This window comes from Xiphophorus maculatus, chromosome 2 (assembly GCF_002775205.1).
Source record: "Xiphophorus maculatus strain JP 163 A chromosome 2, X_maculatus-5.0-male, whole genome shotgun sequence".
Classification (NCBI taxonomy): Eukaryota; Metazoa; Chordata; class Actinopteri; order Cyprinodontiformes; family Poeciliidae; genus Xiphophorus; species Xiphophorus maculatus.
In genome coordinates this window covers 2,732,807-2,757,230 of record NC_036444.1, presented here as the reverse complement: position 1 = coordinate 2,757,230, position 24,424 = coordinate 2,732,807, and the positions used below count along the sequence as shown (strand labels likewise).

The 24,424-nt window shown below is 36.3% G+C and overlaps 1 protein-coding gene across 1 annotated transcript; it reads left to right on the top strand.

Annotated features, from left to right (window-relative positions):
* Positions 1–10,938: 10,938 nt before the first annotated feature.
* klhdc4 (kelch domain containing 4) lies at positions 10,939–21,577 on the top strand. Its single transcript, XM_023343900.1, has 13 exons — positions 10,939–11,155; positions 11,244–11,335; positions 12,494–12,572; positions 12,673–12,771; positions 13,549–13,685; positions 13,864–13,956; positions 16,364–16,526; positions 16,596–16,674; positions 17,017–17,225; positions 18,364–18,592; positions 19,600–19,788; positions 19,875–19,994; positions 21,226–21,577. The coding sequence occupies exons 1-13, from the start codon at positions 11,057–11,059 to the stop codon at positions 21,408–21,410; spliced, it is 1,773 nt and encodes a 590-aa protein (XP_023199668.1). The 5' UTR covers positions 10,939–11,056; the 3' UTR covers positions 21,411–21,577.
* The last annotated feature ends 2,847 nt before the right edge of the window (positions 21,578–24,424 follow it).

Genomic DNA, 24,424 nt, shown 5'->3' with positions numbered 1-24,424 from the left:
GTAGAAAACCTTCCTAACACTCCAGCCATCGGAAAGCTAAAAGAAAAAACTAAGATGTCTGACTAACATGAGTAAGACTGTAGAGAAGTTTATTTATTTATTTTTAGATTACTTTTATTGTGACTAGTCCCTCTAATTTGTTTACAGGGCAGTTTTTTGAAAAGTGCTTTTCAATAAATTCCGTTTTTTTCCACTCTTGTGTTCTTTTGTTTGTTTTTCCACTTTTCTGTTGAATTATCATTAATATCTGGCAGCTTTTCTAACTACTGCTTGGTAATTAGATGCTAATAAACTATGTGAAATTATACAGTTTTTCTTTTTTAAGCTCCAAATGAGCTTGGGAATCAGATGATGGAAAACAATTTGTTTTTTATCCAGTTTTCAAAGTTAGAAATGTGACTTTTGAATATTATTTGAATCTAAAATGCTTTTAATACCGAATATGAAACGACAGGCATCATTATTACTTTAGTTTTAGAAATAAACTAGAAATCAGGTTTTACGTCATATAGAATGTAATGAATAGAAAATTGATTTAACATCCATGGCTAATTTATTTAACTTGGAGCTGAGATGATTAATCGTGATTAAGCGATTATTCAAATAATCATCAACTGATTTAGTAAAAAATTAATCGTTAACTGGAATACAGGCACTAAAAAAGCCATTTCATGAAAACCAACCAAAATTAAAGCAAAACTACAGAAACAATATAAAAAATTTTCATTTATAATAAGAAAACTATTTTATATAATTGTTTATTTGCATATTTTAATCGATTTCTAATATTGTATTAAAAGGCTAAAGTGGTCTAATGAACAATATGCAGAATATTAGGCATTTTTATCTGATTAGATTAATCATCAGAATAATATTTTACTAAAATAATTTTAGTTGGATTCCTAATTTAATTATAATATTCTTATTGCAGTTTAAGTAAATGCAGAACAAATATTTTATTTATCATTTTGTGATGCTGGTTGATGGTTTTTACAGAGAAACAAACTCAGATTGTGACTTTTTTACCTCTTTGTTGTTTGACTTCAGATGATTGACCCGGTCTAGTCAAATATTGACAGAATGAGAAAAATTGCTTCCAAGCTCTAATTTAAGCTGTAAATTAATTCATTTCAATCCCGTTGTTTTTATTTTCAGGTTTTGTTTCTGAATCAGCATCTGCTCTCTAAATTTCACGTCTAAATCCAAAAATTAGTAGAATAATACAAAAGATAAAGTTAGAAAAATGTCCATGTTTCTCTTAGATGTTTATTACAAAATAATAATGAAGTGTCAGTTCTAGAGTCGGTTCTTTTTCTGCAGAACCTGGATGTTCTGCCAGAAATCTGAACTGAGGAATGGCAACAGCTGATCCAGATCAATCAATCAATCAATCAATCAAATGTTATTTGTATAGCACATTTCAGCAGCAGACATTTCAAAGTGCTTTACATCATTACAAACACAGAAACACAAAGCAACATAGAATCAACATTCAAAGCACGACATTAAGTCAAGTTCCATCAATAAATTTGTAATTGATTACATTTCAAATACAATCCTAAATAGGTGGGTTTTTAGTTGAGATTTAAAGGAAATCAGTGTTTCAGCTGTTTTACAGTTTTCTGGAAGTTTGTTCCAAATTGAGAAACAGTTTTCAGCATAGATGCTGAAAGCTGCTTCTCCTGAAATCTGCTGCTGCTGGACGTCAGGCGGAGGTTTAAATCGGATCATGGAGGAACCAGATTCATTTTACTCAGAGTAGAAACACACAGGTAGAGGTTTGAACTGGAGATGAGGAGGAGTGGAAACGTTTAACCTGAATTTGACTTTCTTTACTTTTAAATCTCCCTTTGATAAAAGCTGAAAGTTGCATGAAATAAATCGCCTGGCAAAAAATTTTGCAACTGCAAACTTTGATATATTTCACCTGATCGACAAACACAAACTGGAGAAAGTTTTCTACAAAAAAATCTGAGAAGTGTGGCATGCGTTTGTTTTCAGCTTTGCACATTTGGCCCATTTCTCTTTGCAGAAGAGCTCAAACTCAGTCAAACTGGATGGAGAACATCGGTGAGCATCTGGTTTCAGGTGGATTCAGGTCTGGGCTTTGACTGGGCCATTCTAACACACTGATCTAATCTATGCTAACGTAGCTCTGGCTGCACTGAGAAAACAAAACAGGCGATCCAACTGAAGAAAACTGAGCTAATTTGTCACAAGTGATTAAATGAAGTTCATCCAAGTAACAGAAATAAAGTTTGACAAACTTAATTCGATAACATGTAACAAATTTCTTTTAATGCTTTCACAGCATGATGCTGCCATCACCATGTTGCACCATCGTGATGGTTTGTTCAGGATAATATGCGGTATTAGTTTTCCTCCACACTTTTCAGAATTTTATAAGTAGGAAATTTTAAAAACGATGCAAAATCTTTTCAAGTTTTATGATTATGCTCCAGTTTGTTTTGATCTGAAATCCCAGTAAAACAGATTTTCTGTTCTGACAAGACGAAGCATAAAACGTTAAATGAATGTGAATGCCTTGAATAATGTGATCATGGTTGAGTAAATGTTAGTTTCATGTCATTTATTTTTCATAGATTCAGTAAAAGAAAATGTGTCTTTGTGGCCTGAAGTGCCTGAAGATTTTGTTTTTAAACTCAATTCTTTGTCATCCATTTTGTTTCGGAGCCTCTATGTAACTGAAGGATTCATACTTGGCTTAACTTACATAAAAAACACTCTGAAAATGGTCGCCGGAGGAGGGTGAAAAAATTAAACATATAAGGAAAATAAAACATAAAAACCTCCAAAGAATCCAGTGGATAACTATTGATCTATATTACCTTCTGTTTCGGGAATAAAGAGACACAAATTAAATTGTAGGTTCGGCTCTTTGCATGAATTCAGTATGGAAAGCTGAAGTTTGCTTTAAAACATTCTGAGTTAAAAAGTTCTCAAATGATTTCAAAATTCTTTATGTAACATTAAAAATCCTGTTTAAACTTAATGTTGATCCTCATTATTAGCAGAAAAAAAGTAAATCTTCCCATCAGTTTGGTGCTGGATGATCATAAGGTGGACAAAGATGTGCTTTATTGTGCTGGTAGATCTAATGTGACGTTTAGTTTTTTGAATTTTTGTGTCTTACATGCTGGAAATGTGTTTTTCTTCTACACTGTGACTCAGAAGTGCTTTACTGGCCGTTTAAATGTGTAGAAATGGCCAAATATTTACAGAGTCTTTGCATTTATCAGCCATCATGTCTGCTGCTGCTTACAGACTGTACACAGTGGTTCACTTCCTGTTTTTATTTCTATTAAAATGTTTCTCTAATCTCTTCTTTGGCCTCTTCAGTGAAGGAGAAATATCTTAAATATGGGAATAGGAACTAAAGATGTAAACGTTTAGTAGAGTTTCCATCTTTCCTTCATCGGTAACGCGTCAGTGCATTTTGATTTTAAACTGGGTGAAACTTTAACACTAACTAATAGAGGTCAGTTTGTGGCATGACCTCTGACCTCAATCCCGTTGAATCTTCCAATGTTTAACAGACTTCATGCCAAAGAATCAGCGAGTTTAAATGAGGCCCAAATTCTCAACCAGAACGGAGCCAGAAGCTTGATGAAGGATGCAAAAAGTTTGTAGTTGAAGTTTTAAGAACTTATTTTGGAGTTTTGATCAAATATTAAAAGGTGATGGTCTAATTTTTGAACCTTTATTTCACATGACTTGCAGAGAAAACCCACAATAAGCTCCAACAGGTCGTCCCATATAGAAATAGTTCCTGCTGAACGCTGCATACACTGTGTTCAAAAAATTTACTTGTTTTAAGTTGAAACAAAACGTTTTTCTTAAATAATTGTGTTCAGATGAAAATAAATCACACGAATTGTACTCCTTTTGCTTCTTTATTCTTTTTATTTTTAAGAGATTTTGTTTTTTTCTCAATTTACAAACAAAAAAATGTTTCTTTATGTAGCACAAAAAGGGAAACATTGCATTTAAAAACTCCAACTCCATATTCAGACTGAACATACAAACTATTCAGACATGAAGCAGGGCTGCCTGTAAGTGGTTATGGGCTGTGAAGGCAAACAATTAATTCCACAATCTTAATCCTGTCAAATATTCAGAGCATTTAATGCAGCGAGGGGTTGAATTGTCTGAACCAGGGTCAGTTTATCCGTCTCGTGTTGAAGCTTAAGAATCAGATTGAACCAAACAGCAGAGAGAAAACATGAGCTCAGAGTTTCACTTAGTTTTACCTGATAGTCTCAGAGATGCAACAACAGCAGTATTTGTTTATAAAGGAATATTGCTGTCAGTAGTTCATATACACTCAACAAAAATATAAACGCAACACTTTTGTTTTTGCTCCCATATTTCATGAGATGGACTCAAAGATCTAAAATTCATTCCAGATAAACAATATTACCATTTCTTTCAAATGTTGTCCACAAATCTGTCTAAATATTTGATAGTGAGAACTTCTGCTTTGCTGAGATAATCCATCCCACCTCACAGGTGTGCCACATCAAGATGCTGATCTGACATCATGATTAGTGCACAGGTGTACCTTATACTGCCCACAATAATAATACAAAAATGTGGTTAACACTTTATTTGATGTGGTGTGCATAAGACTGACATGATGCTGTCATAAACATGACACCTGTTAGGAACATACCAACAGGTGTCATGAAGTGGCATTCAGTAAATAAACACCTTTATTGAGAAGTTGCTTTAAAAGTTGGATTAAAAGTCCATTAAAAGCCCCGACTTTGCATTATTTTGTAAATAATGACACTTTAATGCAAAGTTGGGGCTTTTAATCCAACTTTTAAAGTAACTTTGCTTTAAACGTGTCATTATTTACCAACTGACACTTCATGACAACAGTCCTTCAAATTTATGACAGTCTTATGCACACCCCATCAAATAAAGTGTTACCAAAATAGTAATATATTGAAAGCTCAATGTAATTAGTTTCACCTGGAAAGTATGTTGTAATGGATCCTTCTGTGTTCTGGTAGCCTGATGTGTTTGCAGTGCTGCATCATTATGAAGCATTAATGTACAAAGTGGCAAAGCAGAATAATTAAAGACATGAAGTAACTAGAAAGTTACTTCATTAGCAATTATAATAAACCAAAAGTGTAATTGTAGCATACTGTAATCACACTACTAATATATAAAATATGTAATGACAATATACTGAAAATTCATTATAAATATACTTTAAATGTAATTCAATCACAGAAATAGTACACTCAAAATAAACTAATCAAGCATGTTTAAATTACATAAAAAGCAATAAACTTAAAGTATACTAAGTTTAACTTAAATTGTCCAAAAAAAGTACTCTGAAGTATACTTAGTCCACTTTAAATTGTGCTTTAATCCAATTTAAATACTTAAAGAGTATTTTTTTTCTTCTTGGAAAACTTTAGTCTTTTCTCTTCCTGGACCAAATGGTCGATTTCTCAGAAAAACTGGAACAACTTGTTACCAAAGAAATCTGGTGGTAACAAATAATGCAACATTTCTGAATTTTTCTCCGACTGTTCACTGGGATTCAGGGCCATTTTGTTTTTGCACTTTTTCTGTTCTCATTGTTCCCACACTCCGGCTCAAAGCAACTGCGGCTCACGAAGGCCGTGAGAGGAAAAGCCAGATAAAAAGTATCAGCAGCACAACAAACATTCTGTATTTGTAGTCGAGGAGAACGTGACCAGAGGTGAGCTCTGATTTCTGCTTCCCTCTACAAACAGACGCAGCGAAGGGGCCGTGCAGGCAGGCGCTGGGTGGAGAAGTCGGATCAAACAGCCCCATTTCTCTATTGTTTTTCAGGTTTACAGAGGAAAACGAAGCACAGAACAAACAGCTCCTGCTCTGTTTGATGTTTAAAACCTCTGTCTTCTAGTTTTGTCCAGAGGAAATCTTTGGAGAGAGATTCGTGTTCAGTCTGTTTTTTAATCTGCCAGCCCATCCTCATCAACAAGGCAGGAATATTAAATGGTTCAGCTGGTTTCAAACTGCAAAAATCAGTTGTGAGACAGAAAATATCTGACAAGATGAGACATTTTTTAAACACAATTACTAAAGGAGAAATTATTTTTTTACTGCAACCACTGAAAACTCCAGGGGTGATTCTACTGGTAATTAGCATCATACAGAAACCTCCTCCTGTTAAAAGGTCCATTTAATCAAATTTGAATATCTGAAAATATCTGTAATTCAGTTTAATAAATCAAAATCATTCAATACACAAGCAGTTGGTTCAATTACGTCTGATCATCTTGAGTTTTTAAATTTGGAAAATGCTTTTCTTTCTTCCCCTTTAGCACTTTTTGGGAAATTTAAAAGCCAGCTTAAGCAAGTGCAAAAACCTTTTATTGCCAAATTGAGAATGTGATTTTGAATTTATGCAGTTTCCATAAAGCCTACCTAATATAATGCTTCATAATAAAAATTTAAAAAACAAGGTTACTGAAGATTTTTCTGTCAGTTTATTAGTTGTTGTTTTTGCAAACACTTTTAGCTATGCCTACAACAGTTTTTAAATTTTTTACAATATATTTGTTTTTAAAGTTCTTTGCAAAAATATTAATGTGTGTTGAACGGTACAGCTAGCTGCTACAGGAAGTGAAAAAAGCAGGGTTAGGGTTAACCCTGCACCTGTTTGAAACATTCTTTGGAAATGGGTCAGAATGTTTATTGCATACTTTTATTAATTCATTTGCCATAAATTGGTTGTAATGAGTCTGGTCTTCAGTTTTTAATGTTAGTGTCATGTTAAACATAATATTTAGAATTTTATTTTTTTTATTGTGTCAGAGTGTAGCTTTGTCCCCATTCACTGGAGGTTTGTTTGTGTCTGGGTAAGAGCAGTGAAGACAGGAAATTATGAAAAAAAAACATTGAAAAGGTGAAAAAGAAACTTTAAAACTGAAACAGATGCCAAATTTACCTCAGCAGGACTGAAATGAACAAATAAAACATAAAGAAAGAGGGAAAAACAATAAGAACCAAGAGTCCAAAGGCAGGCAGAAATGTGAAAAAACATTATTGATTATTTTTCTCTGTTTTGATCTTTGATCCTATAGAGGGGTTGGGGGGCTTAGAGGGGCTGCAGGCACCTATTGTCTGATTATTTATTTACTCCACTGTCCAAAGTCTATTCCAGTCAAATAAACGCAAACAGAACAAAACCAGCAGTGAGATTCTCCTGGAACAACGAGGCAAAGCAAATCATGATTATTTTCTTACAGGAACACAGAGACAAAGCTGGAGCTGGGAGATTTTGACCTTTGAACTTTTCACCAGTTCAGAGCTTCAGGAGGGACGGATTTAGTCTTCAACCCGAGACTGAAATACAAACAGAAACCCGTCAAAGAAGGAGTCAATGACTAATGTGTTAAACTGTTTCAAATCATTTTGAAAAAAGCTTTTATTTCATAAAGAGACAAACAGCCAGGAAGTCAAACCTTCTCCTCAGTTTCTCCTGAATCTGTTTCAGGAGAAACTGATGAAGCTCAAGTTTTTAGGTTGCAGGTAAAGAATCAGAGTTAAACACTGAACAAAAACACTGATTCAGTTTTCCATCCATCCATCCATCCATCCATCCATCCATCCATCCATCCATCCATCCATCCATCCATCCATCCATCTATTCTCACGTCATTTGTTCGTCCAACCGTCCATCCTTCCATCCTTCCAACCAACTGTCCATCCAAACATCCAACCTCATGTTCTTAATTAGACAGTAAATACTAAACTTTCAGTCACATATTTTTTTCTCATTATAACATTTATGGTTTTATTGTGTAAATGAACTAAACTGATGGTAAATTATGTAAACAATGACAGAAGCTCAGAATGAATCTGTTCCATTTAAAGGAGGGAAAGAGTTTCAATCCCAAACAAATTGAGGATTGATTGCACCTGCGGGATCTGTTTACGCTGTGTAGGTTGTGTGTTTGTGTTCCTGCTCTGTCGGAGGCGTGCGTCACTTAAAAACCTTCATCATCACCAGGAAAGTGATTTCCTGTCCTGCCGGGTTATCGATCCCCATCTCTTCCCTCAGACCTTTATTCTCCTGCTGCAGCGTCGCTCACGACCTGATGCTCAGACTAACCGGCCTGATGGCCGCTGACGCAACACTGATGAGTCACACCAGTGTGTGTGTGTGTGTGTGTGTGCGTGTGCGTGTGCGTGTGTGTGTGTGTGTGTGGACCCAGGTGTTATCCAGCCATCTGCTCCACTTACAGCTGAATGAGAAACCTTTCCACGTTCACAGGTCAGATTTCCTCGAAATCTCTTGGAGAAATTTGAAAAGACATTTCTCTTTTAAAAAAAATGCACTGAAAACAGATAACAGTTGACCTAAAAAAAAACAAGTTAATTTGTTACAAGTAATCAATTAGGTTTATCCTAGTCACTTTATTAAGTTTACTAAAAGGTCTGTAATACAGACTCTGTATTATGTGAAATTGACTTTTTTGAACTTTACATCATGTTTCTAATGTTATTCTCGCATCAAAAACATACCTGCAGTTTTGCTTTGATTCTTTCATAGTTGCTTGAGAAATTCTTTAATCTCCATGGCAACCATTCAGCTGTACAAAATGCCCGGGTGGACCTAGCTCCACCTTCAAGGCGCAGGTCCTCCTCAGAGCTGCAGTTTCTAAGCTTCCACCTCACACAGCTCCTCCCTCCAACTCAGCTCCTTCAGACTAGCCAGCAGCAAGTAGCAAACACCTGGTGGAACTGCACATTTCCTGAGCTCATTATAGGAGCTATTTCTCAGAGCAACGCTGGTAAAGACGTTGTTAAAGGGTTAACAGAGGAGCCATGTTGGGATTTTCTGCTTACAGTTGATAAAAATATGCCAAAAAACTCAGAAATTTTGAGATTAAGCTTCTGGAAAAAACTCAAATTGGAATTATGAAAATTAATTTGCTTAATAGAGACACAACAATTTCTAAAAAAAAACTCAATATTTTTGTGCCAGAATGAGATGTTTCTTCAGCTTGATCAACAGTTGTGTATTTTGTAAATACAATACAATGGAAACTTTGTTTTGCTTTACAACAACCGAATGTTACTACTGGTAGAAAAGACAAAGAAGATGACAGGAAGTGGTTGGAGGATGATGATGCAACATCCTTTTTAATAACAATGCGTAAACAAATTTATTTCTAAATTTATTGATTTTAATTTTGTTATGAAATTGCAGAATATTAGCTGAATATTTACAAGGTTTTGCACACATTTGTAATGGAAACGCAGCTATTGGTTGCACAAACCTCATGTGATGTCATCAGAGATGTGAGAGTGCAGCTTAAATATTATCTCGAATGAATGGCAATTTCACAAAAAGCAGCAAACAAAAATAGAAAAGCAGACCAAGAAACATTTTGTTGTAGTTGACTTTATCTGAAGTGAGTTTTCAAGAGTTTATTTTATAGTCTGGCCTGCAGCTTTAAAGCTTTTGCACAGTTCTGTATATGAATTGAAGCTTGATAAAAATATCCAAGTCTCCTCCAGCAGCGATCTCAATCATGTTAATTCTGATGATCAAAGCTGCTTGTTGTTGGGTTTTTTTTACTCTACATCTCTACTCTACTCTACTTTACATCCACAGCTAGAGAGAAACAAAGCCTGACCTTTACTCAGTCAGTTGTGAAGAAGCTTCCAGCAGAGCGAGCAGTCAGGAGTGTGTGGAGCATCATGTGCTGTGTGCGTTTGTGGTCAGCTGATTAGGGGTCCTGAAAAGGAAAAATGAAATTACAACATGATGACAGAAGACTGGATAAGAGCTGACTGTCACATCCGAAACCGCTCGCGTGTGAAAATTTTACTTTTACTCTCCGTGGAGAGCTAAGAAATAATATGAAATGATTAGAGCGGATGAAAGATAAAACTAATGCATCACAGAGACACATCTATGAAACCATGACTGATGCATCACTTTCATATTGTTTGGTGGGAGTCCTTATCTCTGTGATTGTCAGGGGACAGATTAGGTCTGGACCCTGAAAAGCAATAAGAACACACTGCTGCCCTCTTCTGGCCTCTGTGGGAAGCTCATCCAACTCAAACTATTTTCACAGCCACCTCAAGAAAACATCCCAGAACTGAGAAAATCAGGCTAAATTAGGAGAAATATCCAAATTAGTTCAATAATTGGCTCTAAAATCTACACTAATGTTAGTTTAAAATCAAAACAAAATGCCGTATCAGGGTGCCAAAACCGATTCTGTCTGATGAGTTTCAGTCCAGTTCTCCCTGTGACTTTCCACACTCTCAGAAGATAAATGACTTCATGTGTTTGTTTTCGGATCCTTCTCACCTGGAGAGACTGTCTCCATCCTGGAGTTTCTCAGAACATCCTGTCACCGCCTCTAAGCCTTTAACATAACAGAGATCTCAAACATCTTAAGGTTCAGTCCTGGACTCTCAAAATAATTTAATGTCTAAATGAACAATATTCCCACAACCAGAAGGCTAAACTGACGTTTGATCAGAGTTTATTTGATAAAACGTGAAGTGAAGTTTTTATTTTTTATATTAGTTGGTGCAATTTAGGTATTTCTGATTTAAGTACTGGGTCATTCATATATTTATGTTTTTATTTTTAATTCTGTCAGTTTTGGTCATCCAAATCCGTTCTTGTGGAGCTAACATTGATTAAAATGCTGGAAATACACTATTTGGAGATAAATAAATCTATGAAATATATGGCTTTCCTTTTTAATTTCAGTTGCTGAAATAAATGAATGTTTTGATGATATTGTGACTTAATTTAAAGCAAGTCTGTCGAGGCATTGGGGTCAGAAAATTTTAAGAACTGCTCCAAACTGCAATGTGTGACCCGGTACAACAGAGGGCGCTGTTGACTTCCACCGGAAGCCCAAGTATGTTGCCGGAAGTAAATCCCACTTTGCTAGAGTAAGCGCACCTTTTCAGCATGTGGAGTCTGTTTGGGCTTTCAGTTCCAACAAAATTCAGGTAGATATTTCTAAAATTACGACAAGTTACCGAAAAGATGGGAAAGAAAGGAAAGAAAGAGAAGAAGGGGAAAGGAGCGGATAAGACGGCCGCTAAAATGGAGAAAAAGGTTTCAAAGAGGTCCAAAAGAGAAGAGGTATCACTTGAGTTTTATCGTTATAATTCTGTTTTTATTCGAATCCGTAACACAAAGTGATTTTTCTTTTCTTTTATTGTGTGTCCAGGAAGATTTGGAGGCTCTGATCGCTGAGTTTCAGAATCTGGACGCTAAGAAGACCCAGGTCGTAGAAACCACCTGTCCCCCTCCAGCACCGAGGTGACACCTTTAAATTCACTCTAAACTTTACCTGGGCCTCACAACAGAACTGAAATAACACTAGACACAAGCAAACTGGATTCAGTGTTAAAGAATAAACCTGCAGGATATCATTACCGACTAATACCGTTATCTGTTTTTCCCTTCTTTTTTCAAATCTAAACTTTCGATTCCGACTTTGACTTATTTAGATGATCTTTCTATGAATTAAAACACGCAAACCCATCTGTGTAAACTATGTTTTGGTTTAAAAATTAAACGTACTAACATTGACCAGAACAGAAAGCCAGCTCAGCTCGTCATTGCAGTTTTGGGATTTCATCCTTTATTACACTGAAGCAATTCACGTTCTACATCTAAACAGCTTAAAATTGAACCAGTGTTCTTTATTAATTTATTTAATAAAATAAAGCCAAAAATATAGTTTGAACTTGAGTTAGCATGTTGATCACATCATTGGCTTTGGCTACCTGTTTACATTTGATTTAGTTTTTTTATTTATATAGGATGTGTTAATATGCTTAGATTCTAAATCATTAAGCTTCTCTGATTCATGTTTTCCTTTTTGTTTTACCTTCAAACCAACAATAGCAAAACAATATATTTCTTATGCCACTCTGACTACTTCCAACAACAATAACTATAGATATATTAATTTTGGGTCCAGAGAGAGTTACTGATCATTATTATTGATTCAGACTAATTCATACATGTGATTATTTTTTATATATTCTCAGTTTGGTTTAAGAAACTAATAAATTCCTGACAATTTTGAAGAGATTCAGGTTGTAAGTAAAATTACCAAGAGAATAAAGAAAAACATAAAACAGTACAAACCAGAAACACATGACGCATAGATGTTAAATATAAGTAATTAATCAGCTTTGATCATTTGAGTGATTAGAAATCTCTTTTTTTTGTGAAACCACCATTATATATTAGGATTAAATTAAACGTTTTACGAGTTTTAATTTTAAAAAATTAAAAATAACTTAAAAAATAGCTACTTTCCTGCACCATCATCTGAATGCATTAATTCAGAAAAAACCTTAAGATAAAATTAAGTTATGCCTTAACTCTCAAAAATGTAGCTTTTACTTATTTTATATAATCGGCGCTGCTTCTGACACTTTGCTCTGGCCGTTTTTTTGTTTTTAGGCTGAATGCGTCTCTGTCAGCTCATCCTGAGAAAGACGAGCTCATCCTGTTTGGAGGAGAATTCTTCAATGGAAAAAAGGTGGAAAAATTTTCCAGAAAAATCTTCTCTGCAGTTTTAAGTTTGAAAATCCTAAAAAAAAAAATCTTTTGTTTGTTTGTGTCTTTTCTTTTAATGGCAGACGTATCTCTACAACGATTTGTTTTTCTACAATATCAAGAAGAACAGCTGGGTTAAATCGGACATACCCAACCCTCCTCCTCCACGCTGCTCCCACCAGGTACCTTACTCTCTTTTACCATTTTTTAAAATTTTTTTATTTTAAACCAAACCACTTTTACACCTCACCTATCTGATGCATGGACAGCAGATAGTTGTTGGGTTTTGTATCCAACATACAAAACCAAAGATAGAATGAAGATAGAACGTTCCCCATTCTATCTTTGGTTTTGTACGTTGGAAGACATTAACAATAAAGCAAGACTGAAAATACTTTTTCCTTTTCCACACCGTAACATTACTAGAATAAAGTCATAATATTACAGGAATAAAGTCATATTTTGATAATAAAGATGTACGAGACTTAATCCAAAATAATATGAGAATAAAGTCAAAGTATTACGAGAATAAAGTCGAAATAATTCAAAAATGAAGTCATAATATCACGGGAATAGAGTCATATTACAAGAATAAAGTCAAAATATTACAAGAATAAAGCTATAGTATTACGAGAAGAAAATCATAATGTTATAATAAAGTTATAATATCAAGACTCTATACTCATTATTTTATTACTTTATTCTTGTAATTTTTTTTACTTTATTCTGTTACTTTTATGTTTTTATTTTCTTAGCATGGTCTTAATACTCTGTCATGTGGATAATCCTGTTAAGTGGAATATTACTTTATGAAACATGGAGGAACATTTCTCCTGTCAGCCACAAGAGGGCAGAGCGCTGCAGCTCAGATCGCACAGATCTCACCTGTTAGCGCTGTCATCCCAGCAGACGCCTGATGCAACAAAACAAACCTTCCTGTGCTCTGATGCTCCCTGCAGGCAGTGGTGGTCCCGCAGGGTGGAGGCCAGCTCTGGGTATTCGGAGGGGAGTTCGCTTCTCCAAATGGGGAGCAGTTCTACCACTACAAGGACCTCTGGGTGCTGCACCTGGCTACACACACATGGGAAAACATCAAGTATGTGCAGAAACACAGAGGAGCCATAAAAATAGCACCAATAATAAACAGGAATAACGAGTCGTGTTTATTTAGGGAACTGGATGAGGTTTAAAGGCTTTAATGAATTCATGTGAAATAAATGCAGTTGAGTAATTAGTTCCTGCTTTGCATTTCTGAAGCATTTGTTGTTTTCCAGAGCTGCTGGTGGTCCGTCGGGCCGCAGCGGCCATCGAATGGTCCTCAGCAAGAGGCAGCTGCTGGTGTTTGGAGGTTTCCATGAGAGCACGAGGTAAACACTCCAAAAGATTTACCTCACAGCATTTAAACAAGGTCATAAAGTATTATGCAACACTTACATTTTATGCTCAGATTTTCTAGTTGAGTCGCTCTAGTTCTGATTCTGAGGAGTAAGAAAAACCACACAGCAAAATATGTCAACAAATTTTGATGGACAATAAATTGTCCCAGAATAATATCAATAATATATGGCCACACTTTTTAAAATGCTGGCCACCCAAGAGAATCATGTTCACTTGATACAAAGGCATGCAGAGTTTTCTTCTTCAATAAAACAATAAGTGTAAAACCTATTTATTGAATGAATAGAAACATTAGAGGGGCAGTATCATGTTGAATCAATTTTTTTTCCATCTTTACATCATGTTGTAAGGTTATTCCTTCATCAAAAACAAACCTGGAGTTTTGCCTTGAGTCTTGGATGCATGGTTGAGAAATTCATTAATCTCCATGGCAACCATTCAGCCGCAGCGCCGCTGTCGAGGAGCAGCTCCTCCCCCTCTCAGCTCCTTCAGACTAGCCAGCAGCAATTAGCAAACAGCTGGTGGAACTGCTGAGCTCATTATAGGAGCTGCTTCTCAGAGCAACGCTGGTAAAGATGTTGTTAAAGGGTTAATAGAGGAGCCATGTTGTGGTGACTTCCTGAAGGCCGAGTTTCAGAAAGAGCATGAGCTTCTTAAAGGGACAGAGGCCCAATTACAAGGCGTTAAAACTCAAAGTTACATTTCTTTTAAATCATATTTGATATATATAGCATTTTTATAACTGAAGGCAACATATTTACTTGATTGTGCTGTAAAATGGCACTATGTGCCTAGAGAACACATAATACTGCCCCTTTAATGCATGCATAAATATTTATGGACTTTTTTGTTTACTGATGGCATCAAAAAATTCAGTCAAAATCTTTTTTCTTTTTATTGTCAATTTTTTGATGAATAACTAATAAGTTATTCAGTTGCATTTTATTTTAATTTGGTTTAATTATTATTCAACCGACTGAACCGAGAATCCGGGTCCGATTACACTCCAAGCAGATGAACATTTCTAACTTCACTCCACAGTGACAATAAACACCGACTGTGGTCCCAATAACTTCACATAAACAGTGAAATTAAACAACTGCATTACACCTGCTTTCACCTGCTGTGGTCTGAAGAATCACAACTTCCTCCTGGTTCTGATCTGGAGGGGAAATCTGCGGTAGAGTTCAGATGGGGTGTGAAACATCCAGCCAGACCTGCACCGAGTCCAATCCAGCTTTAGTTATCTAGGCTGAAGTAAACCCAAAACACTATTTTAGTTAAGCTTTTACTGCTTTCGTTTTTATGGCACCGTTTGAGTAAACGGTGTAACTTTTCCCATTTTTAGCTTTCATTTAACAAGTTGCAGCTCCGTTCTCTTAGTTGTTGTAGCCGCAGGATGAGTCGGGCATAAACCTTCTGGCACAAGGGTGTCCAAACATTTTGGCACAGCGGACAGAGCTGAAAGGACTCTGGGGGGGCACAAACTTTTCAGTACTTTTGTTCTTAAATATCGTTGCAACAACTATTATATATTTTTATTTACCTAATCAACAGTAAACTATTTCTGTAGATAAGCGAGCTATAAATTATTACAGATTTAAAACATTAAAAAGTTTTGCAGATTTTCCAGATTAAATGAAAATCAACAAACTATATCCTAGATATTTCAGGTAGATTGTATTTTTCTAGGTTTGATCAGTATATGGCTCTTGCTTCATTTCAAAAAGTTTATTAAACAGCAGAGGTGGGTAGAGTATCTAAAAATTGTACTCAAGTAAAAGTAGTTCTACTTCAATATATTTTTCTAAAGGAAAAGTAAAAATGATCCATCCAAGAAATTCCTCAAGAGTGAAAAAGTATTTGGTAAAAAGTCTACTCAAGTACTGGGTAACTGATCAAATGATCAATCATTTCATATTTAAAAAGGACATCATCAGATGGACTAAAATATAAAGTTAAGTGGAAATTTGGAAAGGACCAAAATGGCAATAGTTCATATAAGTAACAGAAAAATAACAAAATCAGGCATAATCTTTTTAAAAAACATTCTTAAAAACCGTTATCAGCCTTCATGTTATCTGCTTTAAGTTTAGCTCTCTCTCGCTCCCTTGCAGCCTGAACGAACCGCAAACATGTATGTTAATTTTAAATAGCTCCTTACACCTTAAATGTCACTAAAGCAAGTTAATGAAATATGGTATTATGTGTCAAAGAGCGGATTTTTTAGTTTTTACGATGGATTAAGATGAAAAACATCTGATTTATTGATTTTGTTGCAAACTAAATGACATCTTAAGTTTCTTACTTTTACTTTGCGCCTGGAAATTTCACTTTCCAGCTCTGGATCAGCTGATTTCTCTCCTGCCTTTGCAGGGATTTCATCTACTACAATGACATCCACGCCTTCTCCTTGGACACCTTCTCCTGGTCCCGCCTCACTCCATCAGGCTCCGCCCCCTCTCCGCGCTCCGCCTGCCAGATGACCGCCACGCCGGACGGCGCGGGCGTCATCATCTATGGAGGATACTCCAAAGCGGTACGCGCTCGCTCTGAGACTTACGGATGTTCTGCTGCGTGAAACGTCTAACGTCATTTCTTCGTTTAGAGGGTGAAGAAAGACGTGGAGAAGGGGAGCATCCACTCCGACATGTTTCTCCTGAAGCGAGACGGCAAAGACGGACAAGGTACCAAACTGATCAGACTGATCAGCAGAAATCATGCCTCACCTGCAGAGGTGGGGAGGAACTAGTTACATTTAGGGAGAGATATTAAATAGTAAAACATAATATAGAAAAGTGTTTCTTCTGCTTAAAAGGGGTTATTTTGAAAACACTTTATTTGTGTAAATTTTTCATTTAGTTTTTAAGATACCAGAATTTGCACATAACTTTATATTTTTGTCTGTCTGATGACATTTAAGATTTAAAATCAGCTGCTTTTTACTTTTACTTTAGTAAAAATATGTGAAAGTTTTTCTACTCTTGTAATTTGGGGATTTTCACTCAGACTGACTGTTTGTGGTACAGAAAAGTGGTCCTGGTCCAGATTGAGCCCATCTGGGAGCAAGCCGCCCCCCCGCTCCGGGTTCTCTCTGGCTGTGGGTCCGGCGGGCCGGGCGGTTCTGTTCGGCGGCGTTTGTGATGAAGAGGAGGAGGAGTCACTGGAGGGAGACTTCTACAACGACCTGTACTTGTACGATACGGTGAAGAACCGCTGGTTCCCCGGCTTGCTCAGGGTAAACCCAACTCTGCTTCATCAGTTTGGACCAGAACAGAACGTTTTATAAAAGTTACCTCGTACTTTTCCTGGTTAGTGTCTGTTGTTCAGGACAGTTCTGGTTCCACAGGTCTGAACCTTTGCATTAAAGTTTCCTTCAGATGGATAATACTACAGTAAATTACTGTAAAAATATTGCCAGCATTAGCATTAGCATGTATGTTTTCCATATTTCCCTTTAGCCACTTGAATTTCAGGATAAGAGCCATTTTTTAAGATGGCTGCCGTTTTTGAGCCATTTTTTGCCTTTTTGAATGTTTCCTATTTTCATGACTCAGATTAACTTTTATGTCACATGATATGTTTTCGACGCTGGTCATTCCAACAACTCTAAAGTGATCATTTGTTGTAAAATCTGAGAGGGGGACTTTTCTGTTTGTAAATCTCCGGAGGACAAAGAGGAGGAGGAAGAGGAAGATGATGGTAACTAGTGACAGTAGCTGCGTTTCCATTAGCCACAAAGTTGGGCAAAGTGAAATTATAAAAATAAACTAATGGAAACAAGTCATCTTAATTGTATCTTCCCCTAATTGTTTTTTTTGTTTAGTGTTTAGAACTAACCTCTGACAATTTTTTGTGTTTAGCAGTTTAGCGTTAGCTTCTGCTAGTTGCCTTTTTGTATTTGCTATTAGCTCCTTTACTTTTTTAATGTGTTTAGAAGTTCAGCGTTAGCTTCTACTATTTTTTTAGGTTTGGCATTATTTTTACGTTTCACGTCAGCCTGTCACAATAAGCGATTAATCAATTAACTGCATGATGAATTAAAATCATCTTGATAATTTCCATTCTGGTGATTAATATTTTTTGAAGGGTAATTTTGTTTACAAAGACTTCATAATCGATTTTATTTTTGCTTCTGGTTGTTTTATTTTATTCTGGAAATTTAAAATAACTTCCAGTTTGAGTGTGAGGTTTTCTTTGAGAGGGTGAAATTGCATTATTAAACCAGTATCAATATATCACTTGAAAACTGTCTCAAAACAACAATATTATCATTTATCGCATTAACTTCTGGGAAAATTTCTAATCCAGAAAAATCTGTTATTGTGACAGAACTAGTTTCCCGCTTTAGTGTTGGCTTTTGTCTGTTTCTTCAGGGAACCAAGTCGGAGAAGAAGAAACGACGAAGGGGGAAGAAAGCGGAGGACGAAGGAGCAGAAAGGAAGGATGAGGAAGAGGAGGAAACGGCTCGAGGACCAACTGAGGTCATCAAGGAGGTTGTGACAGAGGACGGCACGGTGATGACCATCAAGGAAGTGATCCCCGGTCCTCAAGAGGAAAAGGAGGAGGAGGAGGAGGAAGAGGAAGAGGAAAAGGAGGAAGATGGTAACTAGTGGTAGTAGCTGTGTTTCCATTAACCATAAAGTTGTGCAAATTGAAATTCTAAAAATAAATTAATGGAAACAAGTCAATTTTGAAAAAGCGTAAATGTTTCTGTCAGCAGGAACATTCGGTTGTTGATCACACGACTCGTGTTTCCATTCCAGTTTTCGTGAAATACATCAAATCTGCGTCTGTCGATTCATCCCAGCGTAAAACCTCATTCATTTTTGACATTTCAAAAATAAATTTGCTTAATGGAAACAAACCAATTTTGAAAAAACTTAAATTTTTTGTGCCTTTAGATGAGGTGGCTTTTCAGCTAATTTGAAATAGATACTTTTGCAAAATGTAAAAAATTTTTTGCATCATACGAGTCACATGATCAGCAGCCAGCTGTTACTACTGGCAGAAACACCAAAGAAGACGACAGGAAGTGTTAAGGTAAGGTTATTTTATTTATATAGCACATTTTCAGCAACAAAGCAGCTCAAAGTGGTAGGAGGAAGAAGTTTTTTTTTCTTCTGACAATATGCAGAGCTCTCACAGCATCACAGTTCATAAAAAATTGTTTCATTCCAACATGCTGAATCCATGTTGCTCTTCTGTAAAATGGCTGACTGCAATTTTCCCAAAACGCTGCATATTTAGCCGCTCCCAACTAGCCTGTCGCTCCATTAATTCACCAAAGTTATTAAATCCATGACTGAATTATGATTACATTTCATTTAGCTGTTTACATTCATTGCTATTATTTTTAATGACTTAACACTTGAACAAACACATTCAGATGTGATTTTAATTTCATTTTAGCCGAACAACTTATATGTGCAACGTTTCCGAACAACGGAAACATTCCCATTGCGATAAAGTGTTGTTTTTTTTTCAACATTAGCAGAATATAGACAAAACTTTCATCATATTTGTATTGAAAACGCATCTAGTGACGGTGAGAAAGTTTGAAACAAAAAAAAAAATCACATTTTATACTCAGATTGAGCTTCGCTCCGCAGGTTCGGCCTCGGCGCCGACGGCGGAGCCGTGTCCGAGGTCCAGCGCCATGGCAACAGTGCGTCAGGGCAAGCTGTACCTGTACGGTGGTATGTTCGAGGTGGGAGACCGCCAGTTCACCCTGAGCGACTTCTACTGCCTGGACCTGCACAAGATGGACCAGTGGGAGGTTCTGGTGGAAATGGACCCGAGTGAGCGAACCAATCAGGCGGACGCCGCTTTGATCCCAGCTGAGGCTGCGAGGCTTCATGGTGATTTATGATTTTTGTCTCCACAGAGACGCAGGAGTGGCTGGAAGAGTCTGAGTCAGAGGATGAAGAGGAGGAGGAGGAGGAACCCAGAGGAGCAGAAGGAGAGGAAGAGGAGGAGGAGGAGGAAGACAGCGAGGATGATGAAGGCAAGGGATTACTCAGCGTCTTTGATGTGTTCTGCAACAAGTGCTTCCTTTGTTGCTTGGAAATTACATTTGATGACTCTGTTACTTTATTTTGTTGCTTTTTCCAGTTTTGCTCACTTTTTAAAAATATTTCTAATTTGTGGAAAATATAAATTGTAAAAGCTGCTGCATAATTACAGGGAATTTTTTGACTTCTCTCACATTACCAACACAAACTTCTCGTTTGTTTTCAACTTTCAATGCATTAATTTTGATTGATTGAATAGATTATTTTTAACTACAAAGGCAATTTACAGCCAACACAAAGATTTTGATATTTGGTTCAATAATTACATACAATAAACAAGAGATACATATTTGCAGCGTAGGGCTGAAACTATTAATCATGATCAATCGGTTTCTGAAATAGTACTCATTTAATTTTAGTAATCAAATGATCATTAACTGGAGTGTGCAAATTCAAAAGAGCACAGAAATCAGAACAGTAATTCAGCCAAAACTGTACAAAATATATAATTACATCTTGCATTTAAGATAAAAACACTTTTGTCTGTAAATATATTTTAACCAAAACTCTTCAAATCTCAGGGTTTTTTTCACAGAGTTCAAATTTATTAAAGTAAATGTTGTGTTACTACATTAAGTCAACAAAATGTTTATTTTCTTATTTAAAAAAGGAACTGAATGGCTTATTTACATTATTTATTGTATTTTTAATATTGCATAGAAAAGGCTTATGCAGTGAAATGAAAAACTCAGTTCAATGTCCCAGTGATTTTATTTGATTAATCGATTAATCATCAGAATAATCGATAGATTAATTGATTGCTAAAATAATTGTTGGTTGCAGTGATATTATAGAGTCGGAGAACATACCAAACTCTAGTCAAAGAAGAAAAATAATTTAGCAGCAAAAAGGGGTTTTAAGCTTAAAATATTGCTTCTTTTGTTGATATGTGGTTATTACAGACTAACTACACTAAATATTTTAATCGAGTCACTATTTTAAACATTTTATTGAAAAACAATCTGAAAAGTTTCACAGATCACTGCAGTTACATCTGATCTAACATTTAAAGCCCCAATAAAATAGTTTGTAGTTTTAATGTGACAGAACCAGAACCAGTTCAACGGACATGAACGGTATAATAAACTATTTAGCAGCCACAGGAAACTAGCATTAAGCTAATCTTTTCCTCTGCACCTTTAACAGATTTTACTGTGTTTTCAGAGGAGGAAGAGGAGGAAGAGGAGCACCCCGCGGTGCAGGAGGGAGAGACGCTGACAGACTACCAGAACCGGACCGAGCCGTACTGGGTTAAACTCGCACGTGCCAACATGGGGTCGGACGCCAAGGACAAAAAAGTGGCCAAAGTTGCCGTTGCCATGGCGAAAGTCTTCTATGAAGACCAATAGTGGGAATCCCAGAACAGTGAGTGAGTGAGTGTGTTTGTTTGTTTGTTTACCTTTGTATTCAATTAAACTTCATAACTTGTAATAAAATTTAAGTCTCTAAACAAAACATCTAAACATAAACTTCCAAAGGATGCAGTGAGTCTGAATAAATAATAACTGGTAATACATTTAATTTTGTTTGTGTGATATCTGTTTTATTAAAACTTCTCAAAGAGTTTTAATGATGACAATTTGGAGTTATCCCTTCATAAAGTTATGTTTACCTTATAACTTTAAGCTTTTAATTTTCATTAATATTTCAAAAAGTAGTTTAAAAACCTGTTTCTGATTGGTTGTTTTTGGTGGGAGCGCTTCAGACGGCAGTAGCAGCTCAGACAGGAAGTGGAGATTGATCTTTTCTCATTTATTCTGTCACAACAAGGTGACAGTTTTAACAAATATTTAAAAAACATGTTTTTGTTTTTTTTTTTAAATAAAAGTTACAGACTGAAGCTTTAATCCTGGAAATGTTCTTCAGGTTCAGGTGACAGAAGACCGACTTTGTAATTATCTTTGTGTCTCTGACGGTCCAGGTTTTATTTCATTTTGACTCCCAGATAAATAAACTTATTTCAGTCGTTTATTGGATTCAAATATCTGATTTGATTTAAAAAAATGAAGTTTTTGAATGATCAAAGTCTGGATGGATGTTTGGAGGAGGAAGACGGGATGAAGGGATGAGTGCAGCTTGTCAGTCTCGGTCCCTCTATGGACTATTTTATCCTCCAGCCTCTCCTCATCCCAAACGAGGGATGAGGAGAGGCATGAATAATAGAGGAGAAGATGGATGAGAACGAGGCTCCTCGTCTTTTCTCCTGCGAAAACTCAACCCAAGGACAAAAAAAGAGACGTTTGTGTTTTGCTGACGCGGCATTACGTAGCGTGGAAACGTCACTCATGAATGAACCAGCTGGGAAACGACAAATTAAGAACCTCAGAGTTGGTTTCTTCTGCTGCGTCCTGTTTGGAGGTGAAGCTGCTTGGAGGTGAAGCTGCTTTGAGGTGAAGCTGCGTGTTTTGGTTGGCTGCACTTCCTGTCTGGACTTATTGACCGCTCAGAGGAATGCTCTCATTGATCGCCTGGAGACGCCACACGCTGTTCAAACATGACCAGATGGTGAGCAAACATGCAGAGGATCACCTTTTGCTCAAAATAATATCAGAGTGTTTATAAAAACAGAGCAAAACCCTGAACGCACGTAGCCACGTCTTTATTAAACCAATATTTGCACCACTATGTTTGAAAAAATATCGTACATGCAAGAAATCGGTTTCAGGAAAGATTACATCAGCATGAATCTGCATAAATGTTCCCCAGACTGTTGTAAACATGCCAAACCTATAGGGGGCAGTGTAGCGCTAATCAGCCAATCAGATTGCTTCAAAACAACCACGACTTCCTGTTAAGGACTGACGTTATTTTCATATGCTAACAACATAAGTAACATACACCAAGAATGTCTAATTATTTTGACAATATAATAATATATAATACTGTGTCAAAATAATAGATTGACACAGTATTAGACTTATATGGTTAAGATCTGAATTCTGAGGAAAAAAAGTCAAAATGTTGAAAAAAAAAACTCATTTCAGAAATTTAGGTGAGAATTTTGAGAAAAAAGATTTGTGAAAAAAATCTGAATTTGGAGAAAATTCAGAATTGTGAGAAAAAAATTCAGAAAACAAAAAGCCAGAATTTTGAGAAATAGTCAGAATTTGGAGACGAAAGGCAAATATTTTCAGAAGAAAATCTGAATTCTGAGGTTTAAGTAAAGAAATCTGAGAATAAAAAATATTTTGAGAAAAGAAATCAGATTTCAGAAAAAAAACATCAAAATTTTGAGAAAAGAAATCATTTTTTTCAGTGGCTCTAATCTTCTTCAGTACTAATACAGGTCAGCTGCTCTTTAGTCCAGTCTTATCCCTCCTTTAAATTCATCTCAAACATCGTCTTCCATGTCCTCCTGTCTCCTTTTCTCCTCCGTCCTGCAGCTGTCCTGTTGTTGTCCCTGTTCTCCTGGTTCCACAGGAGCTAAGCCAATTCTAGGCCAGATTACAGTAATAAAATCACTGAGTTTGAGGATTACAGCTGAGCTCTCCGAACACTGAGAGAGACGGAGGGGAAGCAGAAAAAGGAGGAGAGAACGAGGGAGAGCGGGTTAATGAGTGGACGGAAAAGAGAGAGAGGGTTACTGAGATTTCCTGACTCCAACAAAAGGATTATGACTTAAGGAAGTTAGCAAGACGAATGTCTGCTCAAATCCTCGACATGATCCGCATCGAATAGCAGCAGCTAGTGGCCGCTGCAACAAAATGGCTCAAATTCTAGACAGCGGCAAGAAAAGATGTTTAACTGTTAACCTTTTCATCCAGAGCAGAGGATGGAAGTTTATTTCTTTAGGATTAATGTTCCCATGTAGCATAATATTCACAAAGGTGCTACCTGAGATTTGTGGAGTCTGAGACAGTAATCTGAATAATTCTAGTTTAACTGTTTTCCAGTTTTGTGCAAAACTTTTAAGCCCCTCCAACTAAACCAAGTATTTTTGGTTTAGTTTGTAGTGCAAATATCTTAGTACACTTGAAAGAAGAGTTTAGTTTGAACTTACAAGTAACTTTTTAGCAAGATATACGAGTATTTGCTTGACAGCGGTGTAAGAAATATGCACAAACTTTTGAAAGATTAAGCAAAGCCAGAAGATTTCTCTGCTTGTGAGGAAAAAATGAGAATGCTGGTTTTTAACTTGAGCAGTGGAACGTCATTACCCCACAATGACATAAAAGTCCTACTACTTAAACACTTAAACGCTCATGAGAAAATCACTGGAAGGAAAAAATACAGCTGAATAAACTGAGGGGGAAATACTCTTAAAATATAATCAGAAACCAGAATACCAGCAGATGAAGCTCACAAATGAATGTTTTCCTGCTGTGAAGTTTCTGCTACTATCTGAAGATTAAAAGGAAACATT